This window comes from Artibeus jamaicensis, unplaced genomic scaffold, assembly GCF_021234435.1.
Source record: "Artibeus jamaicensis isolate MK-2021 breed Jamaican fruit bat unplaced genomic scaffold, CSHL_Jam_final contig_426, whole genome shotgun sequence".
Lineage (NCBI taxonomy): Eukaryota > Metazoa > Chordata > Mammalia > Chiroptera > Phyllostomidae > Artibeus > Artibeus jamaicensis.
In genome coordinates, this window is record NW_026521826.1 from 14,557,791 (window position 1) to 14,573,971 (window position 16,181).

At 42.6% G+C, this 16,181-nt stretch overlaps 1 protein-coding gene across 2 annotated transcripts in view; it reads left to right on the forward strand.

Annotated features, from left to right (window-relative positions):
• The window catches only part of DIP2C (disco interacting protein 2 homolog C), a 433,069-nt gene that overhangs the window by 292,545 nt on the left and 124,343 nt on the right, over positions 1-16,181 (forward strand). For both annotated transcript variants that reach the window (XM_053665789.1, XM_053665790.1), the window contains 2 exons: positions 4,121-4,212; positions 14,159-14,269. In XM_053665789.1, the coding sequence (XP_053521764.1) occupies positions 4,121-4,212; positions 14,159-14,269 (203 nt within the window). The remainder of the gene's footprint in view (positions 1-4,120; positions 4,213-14,158; positions 14,270-16,181) is intronic.

Sequence of the window (16,181 nt, forward strand, 5' to 3'; positions counted from 1 at the left end):
ATTTTCTTGAATTTTTTGAGGCTCGTTTTGTGTCCTATCATGTGGTCTATCTTTGAAAGTGTTCCATGTACATTTGAAAAGAATGTGTATTTAGCTTTTTGGGGATGAAGGGCTCTATGTATATCAGTTAAGTCCATTTCATCTAGGGCATTGTTTATTGCCATAATATCTTCGTTGATATTTTGTTTGGAAGATCTGTCCATTTTTGACAATAGGGTGTTAAAATCCCCTACTATAATTGCGTTGCTGTCAATATCTCTTGAAGTCCTCTAAGATTTTTTGGATATATTTTGGTGCTCCTATGTTGGGTACATATATATTTATGATGTTAATGTCTTCTTGGTGGATTCTTCCCTTGAGTATAATGAAGTGACCTTCTGGGTTTCTCTTTGTGGCCCTTTTTTTGAAGTCTGTTTTGTCTGATATGAGTATTGCTACCCTGGCCTTTTTTCCTCTCTGCTTGCTTGGAATATTTATTTTCAGCCCTTCACTTTTAGTCTGTGATGGTCTTTTGTCCTGAGGTGGGTCTCCTGTAGGCAGCATATGTGTGGGTCATGCTTTCCTATCCATTCAGCTATTCTATATCTTTTGATTGGATCATTTAACCCATTTGCGTTTAATGTTATTATTGATAGGTACTCATTCATTGCCATTTTGTACCTATGTTTCTCTCTGTCTCTCTTTACCTTCCTTAAAGCAGTCCTTTTAGCATCTCTTGCAGAGCTCGTTTGGTGGAGGTGCATTCTTTTAGACTTCTTTTGCCTTGGAAGCTCTTTATTTGGCCATCTATCTTGATTGAGAGTCTTGCTGGGTAAAGTAGCCTTGGTTTCAGGCCTCTAGTTCTCATTACTTGGAATATTTCTTGCCATTCTCTTCTTTCTTGCTTCTTCCTCTATTTCATCTGACATTCTTTCTGAGGCTTCCTCTTTTCCTCTCATTTGGGGATTGTTTCTCTGTCTTCCCATTGTTTGTGAGATTCTACTTGTTAGCTTCAGCTTCTTAAATTGATCTCTTCTGGTTCCCTGGGTTTATGGTGTGAACTTCTGTGGTAGAATACCTGTGAGATTTAGTGGTGCAGCCTCCTTAATCTCCCAAGCTCACTGGTTTTAGGCTATTATTTAAGTTGGCTCTGTGTTTGTCTTTGGGTTTTGATTGTTGCTGTGTCTTGCTTTGGTGGATCCTTCCCACCAGCTGTTTAAATGAGGGTCACTCTGTCCACCACGTCTTGTATTTTGTTGTGCTGGTGAGGGCAGGTTGTGTTGAAGCTGATTCTTCCATGTCTACAAGGTTTTGAGGATTCTCTCTTGTTCTTGTTCAGTTGTTTGTACTGGGTAGTTTCTCCACTATTTACTTAAATTTCCAGGTAGGTCCTGGATTGAGGTTTGTGCAGTTTCCACTCCCTCCTTCACCTTCTTCTGTTGTTATCTGTTGGTGGTTCCTTTGTTGTTGGGTTTCCTCTTCCAGTGGGTATCCTGGTGTTCACCACTTCCACCTACTCTTTTTTGTGATCAGTTGGAGGGGAAGGCAAAATTGTTTAAGACAGCAAGAGAGTATTCTATGATATTTACAGTAGCAGCCGGTAGAGAAGAGATAGGAAACCCTTTGGCTATGTATAGTGTTAACCAAAAATTCACCAGTTTTAATTAGTTTTTTATGTGCATGCTGATATGACACCTAACACAATACAGTCTAACAAAATTGTTTTGAATGAAGTCACAGACAACTAAATGCTGCTGGAGCCATCTTATGGGAAAAACCAAACAAACCTTTTGGCCAACCCAGTACCTCCCTACCAACAGTGCACAAGGGTTCCCTTTTATCCACATTCTTGCCAGCATTTGTTATCTCCTGACTTTTTCATAATACCCATTCTAACAGGTGTGAAGCGATAGCTCATTGTGGTTTTTGTTTTGCATTTCCCTGATAATTAATGATATTGAGCACTTTTTATATACCTATTATTTATTTGTATGTTGTCTTTGGAAAAATGTCCATTCCTATCCTGTGGTCATTTTTAAATGAGTTTGTTTGGTGGGGGGTTGGTCAAATTGTATGAGCTCTTTATGTATTTTGGATATTAACCCACTATCACTCATCATTTGTGAATTCCTTCTCCCATTTAGTACAATAGATTGCCTTTTTATTTTGTTGGTTTTCAGTGCTGTGCAGAAGATTGATGTAGTCCTACTTGTTTATTTTTGCTTTTGTTGCCAAATCCAAAAAATCATCACCAAGACAGATGTCAAGGAGGTTATTGCCTATATGTTTTCTTCTAAGACTTCTGTGGTGTAAGGTCTTACATTCTAATCATTACTCCATTTTGAGTTAATTGTAAAAAAATATTTTATTTATTTATTATATTTTTTGAGAAAAGAGAAGTTAGGGAGAGATAGAGGAGAGAAACAACAATGTGAGAGGTAACCATTGATTGGTATGTGCCCCAACTGAGGACCAAACCCTCAACTCAGGCATGTGCCCTGAGAATCATACTGGAGACCTTTTGTTTTACAGGATGATGCCCAACCAACTGAGCCACACCAGTCAGGGTTTTAGTTAATTTATTGTATATGGTGTAAGACAGTGGTCTAGTTTTTCTTTTGCACACAGCTGTCCAATTTCCCAGCACTATAAGTTGAAAATACTGTCTTTTCGTCATTGTATATTATTGGCTTCTTTGCCATAAAATAATTGACCATATGTGTAGGCTTATTTTTGGGGTCTTTTCCATTTACTTGATCTATGTGTCTATTTTTATGACAGTACCACACTGTTTTGGTTACTGTAGTTTGTAATATAGTTTAAAGGAAGAGAACAAAGATACTTCTATCTTTGTTCTATTTTCTCAACATTGACTTTGACATTTGAGGTCTTTTATTGTTTCATACAAATTTTAGAGTTCTGTTTCTGTGAAAAATGCTTTTGAAATTTTGATAGGGATTGTATTGAGTCCCTAGATTGATTTGGGTAGTATGGAAATTTTAACAATACATACAAACCTTGGAGACACTGCAGGTTTAGTTCCAAACCACTGCAGTAAAGTGACCTTCTCAATAAAGTGAGTCACATGGATGTTACTTTTTCCATGTAAAAGTTATGTTTAAACTATACTGAGTCTATTAAGTATGCAATAATATTGTCTTAAAAAACAATGTAATTACTTTAAATTTACATAGTTTATTTCTAAAAATGCTAACCATCATCTGAGCCTTCAGCAAAGTCATAATGTTTTTGCTGCTGGAGGGCCCTCCTTTGATGTTGATGCTAACACAGTACTGCAAGGAGCCTTTATTAATTCTTCCAGTCCATGAGCACAGAATAGTTTTCCATTTATTTGTATCTTCAATTTCTCTCATCAGTGTCTTATAGTTTTTAGTGTACATGTCTTTCACCTCGTCAGTTAATATTATTTCCCAGTATTTAATTCTTTTTTATGCTTTTTACATGGGATTGTATTCTTAATTTCTCTTTCTGATAGTTCATTATTAATGTGTAGAAATGGAATTGAATTTTGTATTTGAAACTTCACTGAATTCATTTATTCTGACACGTTTTTTTGGTGGAATCTTTAGGGTTGTTGAATAAAAATGGCATTGTCTTCCTAATCTTAGAGGAAAGGCTATTAGCTTTTCACCATTAAGTAGATGTTTGTTTGTCATGTGCCCTTCATTATATTGAGATACATTCCCCAGCACCCACTTTGTTGACAGTTTTATCATAAATGGATGTTGAATTTTGTCAGATTTTGGAAATATGTGTCATTTTGCACAACATAAATTAGCAGTAACACACTATTGCCATGGTTTTTGCCCTGCTTTGCTTCCTGGAAGTCTTCCCCCACAACTTCCATGATAATTAAAATTCTCTATGGCTTTGTCGTTGGCACTTTGCACTCTAAGAGTATTTGCATTAACACTGTGTTCCAGTGTTCAAGCTTCTCAGCTTTTGTGAGTCAGAGTTGATGGCTTTTATTTCCCATCTTGATTCCAGGGACTCAGGATAACTTACTCGAAGGTGTAACATGAAAAAGTAAAAACCTGCTGTATAGTTTAATGTGCACATGTATACACAGCTGAAAAGACATGTGTCCAATTACTTGTGTCTTTACAATTTGTGTTGATAGGCAAACTGTGGACGAGAAGTATGAAAGTTGCTTACAACATTCTGCATAAATTAGGTACAAAGCAAGAACCGATGGTGCGACCTGGAGATAGGGTAAGTGCAGTTTGTTACATCTGCAAAACCCATTGTCTTATGTGGGAAGGTATCCACTGTTACAAAGTTCCAGAGTCCAGCATCTCCTAAAACTAACACTGATAAATAAGGCTTTCCTAACATTTACTATGCACCTGGAGCAATTACATAACAAGCAATTTCACCTTCACAGCAACTCAGTGGGTCTGACTGGAGTACTTGTCATGCTTTATCCATGAGGACACTGGACTTGAGAGGATAAGTATCAAAATCAGATGCAGGCACAAAACTACTAAGTGGCATAGGCCAGCGTTCATATCCATTTCTGTCGGACTCTAAAGCCTGTGTCATATATTGTCTCCTCAGTTGAAAAATAACTGTGTTGTCTACCTGAGCAGGCAGGACAATATATTTAAAACTTCTTTTACATTAGTCAGTGAGGTCAACAACCTTGGCAGCAAACCTCTGGTACCATCCCTTTCCCAGCGTTGAATTTCTTGATAGACGCTACTGTCTTTCACGAAAATCAAACTTTTATTCTTACTGCAATCTGATAAGTTTCAGACGACAGATATTAGTACCTCCATCTCCGTGTTACCCTCCCAGCAGGTAGTAATCATGTCCACGTGCCACAGCCAGGTTTAGGTGTGGGGCTGGGTTGGAACCCAGCTTCCTCGACTTTGTTTCCATGTGCCACCGTGGGCCTCAGACGCCACAGGACTGGGTTATCCTATCAGCACCCAAAGACTCCCGATGAATTTTATAAAGATGTCATTGTGGAGCACTGTGGCCCAACAAAAAACAAGCTGTGATTTACTGAAGAGATATTACAAAGAAATAAGCCCACTACAGGCAATTTTTTAAAGATTGCTGCTAACCTAGGATCCTGTGATAGACCATGATTCTTTCCAATTTTCTATTGAACAGATTTGGTCTTTAGCTGGTCAGTTGGCGGCCCCACCCTTACCGATAATAAAACTTATTACAAGGTACAGTGATCAAAGTAGTGTGGTACTGACATAAAGACAGACATAGACCAGTGAAATGAGAGCCCAGGACTAAATCCTCACACACACGCTCGTATGTGGTCAGATGATTTTCATCAATGATGCTAAGACGTTGAATGGGGAAAGGATAGTTTATTCAACAAGCCGGGAAAACCAGCTGTCCACAAGTGAAAGGACAAAGTTGAACCCTTGTAACATATATAAAAAATTAATTCAAAATACATCAAATACCAAAATATAAGAGCTAAAACTATAAAACTGCTATAATAACTCATAGGGGGAAACTTCATGAAATTGGATTTGGCAGTAATTTCTTGGATATAACATTAAAATCCTGGGCAACAAAAAAAATGATAAATTGGAACCCTACTGAGGGTAAAAAAGCAACATAAAAAATGGGAGAAAAATGCAAGTTACACATATGATAGGTGATTAATATCCAGAAAATATAAAAGACTATCCCAGCTCAGCAATGATAAGAACCAGAAAAATAGAAGTTTAAAAATGGGCAGAGGACGTGAATAGACATTTCTCCAGAGAAGATTTAAAACTGGCCAATGAGTACATGGAAAGACACTCAGCATCACTAATTATCGGGGAAACGTACATCAGAACCACAGTGAGATAACACCCCATACCTACTGGGATGGCTACTATCAAAAATAGAAAATAATTACGTGTCAGCGAGAATGCAGAGAAGTGGAGAGCATGACGGTTTCTCAAAGACTAAACACAGAATGGCAGTCTCGTCCAACTTCTCTGCTCCGGTTTCAAAAGAATGAAAAGCAAGGACTTGAGTGGATATTTCTACACCAATGCTCATAGCAGTATTATTCACAAAAACCAAAAGGGGAAAGCACCCCAAGTGTCTATAGATGGATGGATAGAGAGCAAACTGTGGAATGTTTATGCAATGGCACGTTATTCAGCCTTAAAAAGGAAGGAAGTTCGGACATGTGCCACAACATGGGTAAACCTCAGGGACATTATATTAAGTGGAATAAGCCAGTCACAAAAGGACAGTTACTGTGTGGTTGCACATGTGCGAGGTGTTTAAGTAGTTAATTCACAGAGACGGGAGAGTGATGGTGACCAGGGGCTGGGAGGGGAGCGTGGGGAGTTAGGGTGTGATGGAGACAGTGAAGACGGAGCAGTTCTCAAGACAGATGGCGGTGACGGTTACACGGTAGCATGAATGTATTTAATATAAATCTGCTGAACTGTATACTTGAAAATAGTTGAGATAAACTTTGTTATATGTAGTTTACCACAATAAAACACTCAGTTGTAATATATCTCCCTTATCTACAATTTGGTTAATAATCTTAGTATTTTTTAAAAATTCTTTTATGGTATTACCTGCAGATGCTTGAACTTCCATTACAAATACACAATAAACCACATATGCTTAGCTAAGATGTTTATACAAGGAGGGGACCCAAAAAATGCAAAATTATCTTCTGGCAGGTGGGCCCCTTGTAGTACAGGCTTCCCCCACTAGGTGGGTGTTCTAGGAACCCATCTGTGTCAGTGTATCAGCTCGCACTGTTGTGAGGGGCTGCAGTTGGCTTCAGTGAAGTGTTTTGAAGACTCAATGCATTTGCCCATTTCATGATGGGTGATTTCTGAGCATACCTGCCCACAGCGTGCTTTTGGCCAAAAACGGCATGACCCCCGTGCCACACACTTCCCTATTCACCCATTCTCACCCTGAATGACATTTTTTTTTTATTTCCCTGGATAAAAGAGAAACATTCCTCAAAGGGAAATGTTTTACCAAGGTGGAAGAGGCAAAACCAAAAACAGCAGAAGCACTAAGAGTCATCAAAATTGACAAGTTCTAAAACTGTTTTGAATAGTGGAAAAAATGTCTTGATAGGTGTATTGCATCCAGTGGAGAGTACTTTGAAGGCAACTGAAGTTTAAACATGTAAAAATAAATACATAAATTTTTATAAGTAAATTCTAGGGTTTCTTAAAAATCCCTCCTTGTAGGAATACAGGAGTACAGCTTAATAGAGTAAAATATGTAAATGAATTTTTTTGTTGTCCGTGACTGGTTTGAGTTGTATAAGGGGGACTGCTTTTCTAAATTATTCCATAAAAGTTATTTTTGTGGTGTTGATGTGGCCAAGGTGGCAGATGGGGACTTGGCTGCCCAGTGGGGTGGAGCTGGGGCCAGAGTCTGGAGAAGAATTGGAGATCCTGGTCCAGAGCCAGCTGCTGGGCCGGGGCACCTGCCGAGTGCGGTGAGGTGGTGGGTGGTGGCAGAGCATCCGCACCTGTCTCGACTCTGGCACACAGGGCCATGGGCAACCTGTCCATGAGCTGAGGGAGCACTCAGGAGAAAGGAGGACAACAGTGGCTTGCACAGAAGCCATGAACAAAAATCAGCTTGTGGACAATAAGAAATGCAAATACTTTGCCAAACCAGATGGATGAAGACACAATGGACCCCAAGTTCGGGCACCTGTGGAAAGGAGTGCAGGGCAGACAAGCAGTGTGTATGTAACCACCGAGCAGCGGAAGCAAGATTAGGGTCCCAAGAGGGACTGTGCTGGGCCTTAACCCACCTCCGCCCAGTGCCGCAAGGGCCGCAAGGGCCCTGTGGGAGGCGGGAGCAGGGTCAGCGGGATTGGGCAAGCATGGCAAAGGCGTCTGTCACTGGACCCTAAGGTGTATTAATTAACCCTGGAAAAAACCGTGTCCTCTCCAGCAGACCCAGGGTGGCTGAGGAGTGTGACGATCACGGGAAATGCTATCTGTGGCCAATGGGTGACCGGGCTAAGCCCAACATAGGAACTTCACATTTTTTCTTTGTTTAAAAAAAAATGTTCCCAGCACATACACAGTGGGGTCAAAGCCCCTTTCATGAGCTTAGCTGGTTCTGCCCCTTCACCCAGTCACCATGGAAACTTGCTAGGGAGATGCCTCCATTCCACACTGTGAGCTGTGAGAGTGGAGAAAACAGGCTTTAACCACCTCTAACCTGCTGGAGAGGAAAAAGTGAAGGGATTCGGAAGCAGCATCCAGTCCTGAGCTGGCACGGGGCCCCACCCGAGACCGTGGTGAAGATCCAACACCACAGGGAGCAGGACTACTGGTGGCCGACAGGGGGTGAGCTCAGCACAGCGGAACCAAGCCTGGGGAAGCAAAGGCTGCAATTCCTGAAACAGCCTGAAGAGTTGAGATCCCTGGTGCTGAAGCCGGCCTCTGGTGGGAGGGAAAAATCGTCGCCAACGAATTGGAAACCAGAGCCCCTGGGGTCCTGATGCCAGTGCTGCGCTATCCAGGACAGTGGGCTGACCAGGCTTACATAGCTGCAGAGGTCCAGCGCACCCACCAGGACCACGGTGCCACTGAAGTCTGGAGCACCTGCTAGGACCGCACTGCCACTCAAACCCGACCCAGCCAGTATCCAGGTGAGCTGGGACCCACCAGGCATCCGGAGGATGGACACTAGTGTTAAACTCAGACATATTTCTTAAAAGGAAGGGCTTCAGTAGTCATATTTTTCTTTACTAAGTCATGCTTTAAGCAAGAAAAGCTAACAAAGGCAGCACTGGGACTTATAAAAAAGACAGTGGAAGTGATGAAGCTGGGCCACCAAATGAGAGAGGCTCAAATACAACAAAAAGTGTTAAGGGAGGAAGCTGGCCTGCTACTCATTGAAAAGCTGTTCCAGGCCAACACTTAAGTCATGGTAGTGAACTTGAGCAACAAAGTTAAGACGTATCTAATGGAAATCGACAGTCAGTGGGACAATTATGCACAAGAAAAAGGTGAGATGTTTCCATTGAGACAAGAATCAGCCTCCAAGTATGGGAAACAAACTTCAGAGCTTCAGACAACATGCTCTTGGAGAAAGAAAAGCTGGTCTCCAATTTCCAGCAGCAGCAGCAGGGGACAGTGAAGGAGATTTCACTGGGAAAGGAGAAAGAGTACAGGGAGCTGTGGACAATCCAGGAGGAGCTAAAGTGTGAGCTGAGACGGCTGCAAAGGCCCGGCCTGGTACCTCCAGGAAACAGCCTTACTGGAGAGGCAGCTGAGTGAGCCACCCGTGAGCACGCTGGGGAGAGAGAAGAAAAGGAGCTGAAAAGGAAGGGCCAGGCCTTGGAAGTGGCAGCAGAGAGACATGCTGCTCAGCTGTGCTGTCTCTGAACAGAGGGCCTGGACTCACACATAGAGTCCCTCCAGCAGTCCCAGCAGCACCAAGGGGAAAAGACCCTCCACTCCTGGTTAAAAATTACGAAGCAGCAGCTGGAGCAGGAAAAGCCGTGGTCTTCAAAGAGCTCATATGAGGACAGGCAGGGAAGGAGTCCAGGAAGAGCTCATAGCAGGGTGCTCCAGGGTCTCCAAGAAATTCCCTAGCCACCAAATAAAATCACGCTGAATCGCTAGGTAGTAACCCCTTCCCTTAATTAGGTTTTTCTTTAATTAGCTCCTGTTCATAAACAGGATGTTCCTCAAACCTCCAGGTAGACTAACGCCTTTTGCCAAACACTCATACATGAAACCAGGTGGAGAAAAACACCTTGGGTAACTGAAAGGAAAACAGTTGTGTGATTTATTCCATCTAGCTGAGGCAGATTTCTTCATAGAAAAAGCTCTTTTAAGGTTAGCATCTCAGATTGACTTCCTATAGCACTTTCTGCTCTGTAAACAACCAATATCAGTTCATCCTCATTCCTTTAGGCCAACTCACAACTGAAAGGCACAGTGTTTTTAACCTTTTTTTAAAGCTTGTGCTAGTAACCAGGTAGCTCCTTCCCTAGATTGCTCATGAATGAGAAGGTACCCAAGTAGCAACGAGATCAGTAAGTGTTAGGCAGTAGGCAGAACGACCTTCTGGTTGATGCAGCCCTTACAATTTTAGCTTTCAGTAAAGCGAGAAGGGAAGATAGGGGAGATGTATATGATATCATTTCTTTTGGAAAATTTTTTCTGTCAAGAAATAACTTTAGTATTAATAAGATGGCTAAATGCCTGTTTTATTTTAAATAAAGAGTATCAAAAAAATTTTAAATATCTGGACCATAATCTTTTTAAAGATTCTTACTCCATCTGTTTCCCTAGCAATGCTCTAAGTCCTAAGTCGACATGATTTGTTAAATGTAGTAAGCACTTTAGTTTAGGTCCCCTGCTACTTTTTCTTTCTGTGTGTGCACTTAGCCAGGTGCACACACAGAAAAGCACACAACTTAATTGTTGCAATTCCACTTACAGCAGTTTTATGTGGCCATATCTGGCATGGGTAAATAAGTGCTCATTAAAAAGCATACGTGACTGTAGCATTCAATTGATAATAACTTCCTATCACTATATACAGAATTCTTTGAAAGTCATTTTTGAATGAAACATACCTTCTTCCAGAATAAGGGACATTCAGTCCTTACCATGAAAATTATAGGCACTTTGCACGTAGGTGACTGTATGAAGGCAGTGTGGGGAACATCTCCTTGGACTTTGAAAAAGGCGTTGAAGTAAGTGCCTGAACTGAGTAGGTTTCAGGAGGCTGTAGGAGGAGCTGTGGAAGGTACATGAAGTCTCACGTGTGAAGCCTGCCTTAAGGGAGTTTGCAGTACTTTTTTTTTAAATAGACACATTGATGATTAACTTTTCTATGAATTGGAAAGGAATATAGGTCCAGAAAAGAGATGGTGAGTAATACAGCTGAACTTTTTGGGAAACAGAGATCGATCTCTTTCATTTGGGGAGCATCTGGGGTCCGAGAAGTTTTTTGTTTTTTTTTTTTAAGATTTTATTTATTTATCTTTAGCGGGGAAGGGAAGGAGGGAGGGAAAGAAACATCAATGTATGGTTGCCTTTCATGCATCGCCTGCTGGGAACTGGCCTGCAGGGAACCGGCCTGCAACCCTGGTATGTGCCCTGACTGGGAATCGAACCGCAATTGTCTGGTTCACAGGCCCTCGCTTAATCCACTGAGCTACACCAGCCAGGGCCGAGAAGTTTTCTTGGGGTAAAAAAGGCCATGAGTTCTTGGTGGGCTTCTGGAAAAGAGCATGTGAAAGAACCGGAGGCCGGGGTTAGAATGTAGCATGCCAAAGACGACAAACCAGGCATGCACACAGTAGGGCTGGGTGTGGGAAATATAGATAAACCTTGTTTCCTAAATATAGAAAACAAGGTAAACCTGAGCAAGTACTAGGACGGGCTTCCACCTCTTGATTTGTTGATGTCTATTCTGCTCTTTGGATAATCAGGTGCAAGGAAATCTCGAAGGAATATGTAGAACCAGATGAAAGGGAACCATGTGAGTGTATGAAGTCATTTGGAATCTCTGTGGAGTTACCACAAAACAGGGCTTTTGACTGGTCAGGCATTAAAGGAAAACTTAATGAGAATGATGAGAATACAGACTTCCCTTTCCTTAAAGCAAATTGGAAAAAAATAAATTTTTATTCTAAAAGAGGTTTTAGGAATTTGATCCTTTTCTACCCATTATTTTTACGTGGTTGAGAGCTGACAATGCAGTTTTATATTCTGTTTTTATTTATTTTACATTAACGTAACATTTTGTCCTATCTTACAACTCTGTGAGGTTATGTAACATGGCATTAGCAGGGAGGTCCTAAATCCTGGATCAAGTCGATCTTCCTGCAAGCGGCGCTGGCATGGCAACCAGACTTCTGTCTCGGGAGCAGGCTGATACACTGTCTGGCCCTGGGACGCCACCTGCTTTCTTTCTCTTCTGTCTTCATCATGGTGACTCCCACCTACAGAATAGGTACATGTTAGGAAGAACAAGTCAGTATTTAACTCGTCCCTTATGAATGGGTGAGGCCATCAGTTTCAGATGGAACTTCAACATCTGCTTTTTTATTACACTTTGACTAGCTTCTTGAGACATTTTGGTCGACTTCAGGGACAGAAGCCACATGGCAGTTGTACCCCGGAAGATTTGTAGACATTTAATTCAATATTGTTGCTTTGCCAGATCCAGCTCTAGAGACAGGTTCGGTCAGCTCTCAGCTTGCCAATTAAACACAGGACATCTGAGGCCAATGCACACACCTCAAGACAGCTTTTTAAAAAATAGTTGGTTGTGGTTCATATGCATAGACATACAAATAAACCCTTATATTCCTCCTTGAAAGTCCTACTAATGATAGCCTGCCATCTGTCTGGATGTTGTTGAGACAAAATAAGGATTAATATTTAACAACTGTTTCACAGAGTTTCTCAAATAAAATTCATCAGTAGTGCAAAATGGCTTTTATTGGCCCTTCAGTTTTGTTTGTCTCTCATTTAGATGATTTTAGTAAACTTCAGACATTTCATAGAGAAATTAGATGTTCCCAACTTGATTTTGTTTCCACCAGTTGTTCTGTGTTACTAAATTGCCAACATGGCCAAATTTAAGATGGAGCTTGCTTCATCCCCAGCTCCATCTGAAACCTTCTATGCAACCCTGTTTCTTTAGATAGGGAAATAGAATGTTTTATCCAGCTGTTCATGACAAAACTATTTACTCCTAGTTGGGATATTTTTTTTAAAGTGTATCCCTGGCTGGTGTGGCTCAGTGGATTGAGCACCAGCCTGTGAACCAAAGGGTTGCCGGTTCACTTCCCAGTCAGGGCACATGCCTCCGTTGTGGGCCAGGTCCCCAGTGGGGGCAGGCAAGAGGCAACCACACAATGATGTTTCTCTCCCTGTCTCTCTCCCTTCCCCTCTCAGTAAATAAAATCTTGGGGGGGGGGATAAATTGTCCCCTTAAAAAAAAAGAAAAAGTTGTTTAAACTTTGGAATATGCTAGCACAAAAAATTATGATGATCGTGTGCTAACTCATAGGTTTTATGTGCTTTGTAAACACACCAAACTTGTAAGAAAGAGTATCGCCAGTGCCATAACAGCACATGAGAGAAACTCATGTTAAAATAAAGCAGAATCTGGGAGAGCATAGTGGACAGTCCCGACACAGGACTTTGTCTGTTACAACTTTATGTCTTCAATCAGGCTTTTTAAAGCAAGAGACTAGGATGGGCTCTATTTAATTAGCTGCACTGTGCAGACACTAGAATGAGCTTCAGATCAATTTAAGTCACATGAAATATTTTTAAAATAATAGGTGATAAAGGGAAAGTTTGACAGATTTATAGAAAACATTAAATGCAACAATAAAAATAAACTATTATCTCAATAAGTCTTTACACCAAATTTAATACTATTATCACACATATTTAAAATTCATCCAGACTTGAGGGGCACTGTCGAAACACTAACAGGTAAGTACACAAGGGAACTGAAAAGCAGTGCATCTGAGAATGGACACCTACAGTCACTCCATGGGAAAGTGTCATCACTAATGTAGCCCAAGGACAGTAAGAAAACGTACTGCAAAGTCATGCTATCCATTATGTGGTTATTTGGGTGGTAGTGTAAACTAAGCTGGCTTTTAGAACCTTTACCACAGGCTAAGATGGAGGTCCCAGTGCTCCTGCTTTCAGATGAGAAAACAAAGGCTTAGTGTGGCCAACACCGCCCCAGATCCCAGAGCCAAACCCCAGTGGGGTCTGAGTGGGTCCCCACTTGGGCCCAGCTGCCAGCCCAGCACCTGTGAGGACGCACACGGGGTCCGGTCGTGATTGCGGAGACTACAAGGACGTGTGTACGAAGCCTGGTGGGAAACAGAACAGTGCACACTGTAGTTTCCTGTACAGTGTGTCCATGTGGAAGACAGGTGCCAAAAGCAAGGACGGTTGCATTCTGGTGCGGTGTTATAGATGGCTTGGTAATGTGCTTGCCTTTCACGTGAATTAAAAGTATATGACACCTGGTAAAACATGTCTTCCTAAAGAGCATTCTTAAGTAGGGCACTTATTTTTTGTTCCAGCGTTTGTTCTTACTGGGAGCATGAACTGTCAGTGGCAGGCTGCTTCCTTTCATGGTATTTTAAAAGCCATGTTAATGGTAAATTCACCCCCCTGTGTCCATGCAGGTGGCTCTGGTGTTCCCCAACAACGACCCTGCTGCGTCCATGGTGGCCTTCTACGGCTGCCTGCTGGCCGAGGTTGTTCCTGTGCCCATAGAAGTACCACTCACGAGAAAGGTAAAGAATGCGTTGTTTCATTAAAGCCTGTTAATGGGGATGACAGGCTCGACTGCACTGGAACTTTCTCTCATGAGGTCGGAATGTGTGGATGGCCATTTTGAAAATGGCTTTTCATCTCAGCAGGATGTGGATCAAGAGGCACAGGGAGGCGGTTCTTGTTTCTGAGGCTCTCAGGTCTCCAGCTGTTACCTCAGTAAAGGGCACAGTAACTGCACACTCAGCCACGTGGTTTGGTAGGAAGAGCATATCAGAGGCAGAGCCTCTGCGCATTGTAACAGAGTCCAGCCAAGTCATCTGTCAATAAAGCAGGTGTTTGTGTGTCCTCTTCCTCCGCATCATTATACTGGAAGCCTGGGCAAATGAGAGATTTTTAATGTTGGGGAGAGGTGGTCACTGCTTTCACTCAGGTGTTTGGACCTTATCAAGTCCCAGGACCACCTACGATTTGTCAGATCTTACTTTATAATTAGAGTGAGTACTTAATCTTGCTCTGATAATGAAACTGCAGTGCAGTATCAGAAGGAACGTTGTGCTGTCCTGCGCATCCGTGTGTGTCTCTTCATCCACACAGACGACGTGCTCTCTGTGCTCCGGGGCTACAGCATCTGTGGGAGAGAGACAGAGGGAGGAGGCCCCACAGGGTTCACACTGGTGGCCACCAAACACCGATGGTCTGCTGTTGTCCAAGGAGACGGAGGTGACAGCCGTGGAGTGGTCCCCTCTGTCACTCAGGCTCTGAGACTGCAGAGCATAACATTTGTTGTCTTAGAGAACGTCTCTTAATTTTAAATAAAAGAACCATTGGTTGGGTGCAGTTGAGAATGGGGTAGGATGTGCACATGCGCACAGGCGATGACGTGTAGGAGTGTTTCTTCCATCCACCAGTCCTGTTTCCGCTGGACTTGTCTTAAAATAATGGGCCATCCCTGGCCAGGTGGCTCAGTTGGTTGGAATGTTGTGTGGAGTGTTGCACCAAAAAGGCTGCAGGTTCAATCCCCAATCAGGCCACATATCTAGGTTGCAGGTTCAATCCCCAATCAGGGCATGTGAAAGAGGCAGCTGATTGATGTTTATATCTCCTTCTCTCACCCTCTCTCCCCCCTTTCTCCCCCCTTTCTCTAAAATCAATAAACATATCCTTGGGTGATGATTTAAAAACAATGGGCCTAATTAGAACCAAATTTTCTGAATCCTGAATGTTGCTTAATGAAACTGACTGAACAATTTAGTTCATGTACATTAATTTATTCTCTGTTCTAATTATGGGGATGAGAGGAAAAGCTCATTTTTCCCTTGAAGATGTCACAGCAGAAAAAGTCAGTGTCCCTGCGATGCTGGGCACGGGGAGGGGTGAGCGGGTGTCCACACGACTGTGCCAGGACAGGCCTTGAGGGGTCACAGCAGATGGAAACGCCTGTCCCCAGGACCCTCTTGAGGTGGCTGAGCTGGTCTGTGAAGGCCAGCTGTCAACAGAACCTATTTGTCAATTGGCAAAATTAGGCCGGGCCAGAACTTCTCCTTCCGGACACATGGGCATCTGAGTCTCACAGGAAAGTAGCAAGGCCACCAGCATGGGGGCAAGTGCCCATAATCTAAGTGGGAGAGGGCCAGAGACAAGGCAGGCCCGTGGGCCGCAGGAGTCAGCTGACCAGGGCCGGCGTGCCAGCACTCACTCCCTCTCCTTAGATTCTCACACACCAGCCATCTGTTTGCCTTAGCAAAGGCTTGCAGATGCCACATAAAAATGACATGTCTCTGGAAGTGGTAACATCAACGTCTCATCACATTTTTACAACGTCCTGTAATCAGTCACAGAACCTCTCCCTGAGGCAATCAGAGGTACTGAGGAGACCATGGCATCCAGGCACTGGGGAGGGGGAACACTGGCAGACTGGGGCGACCCTCACAG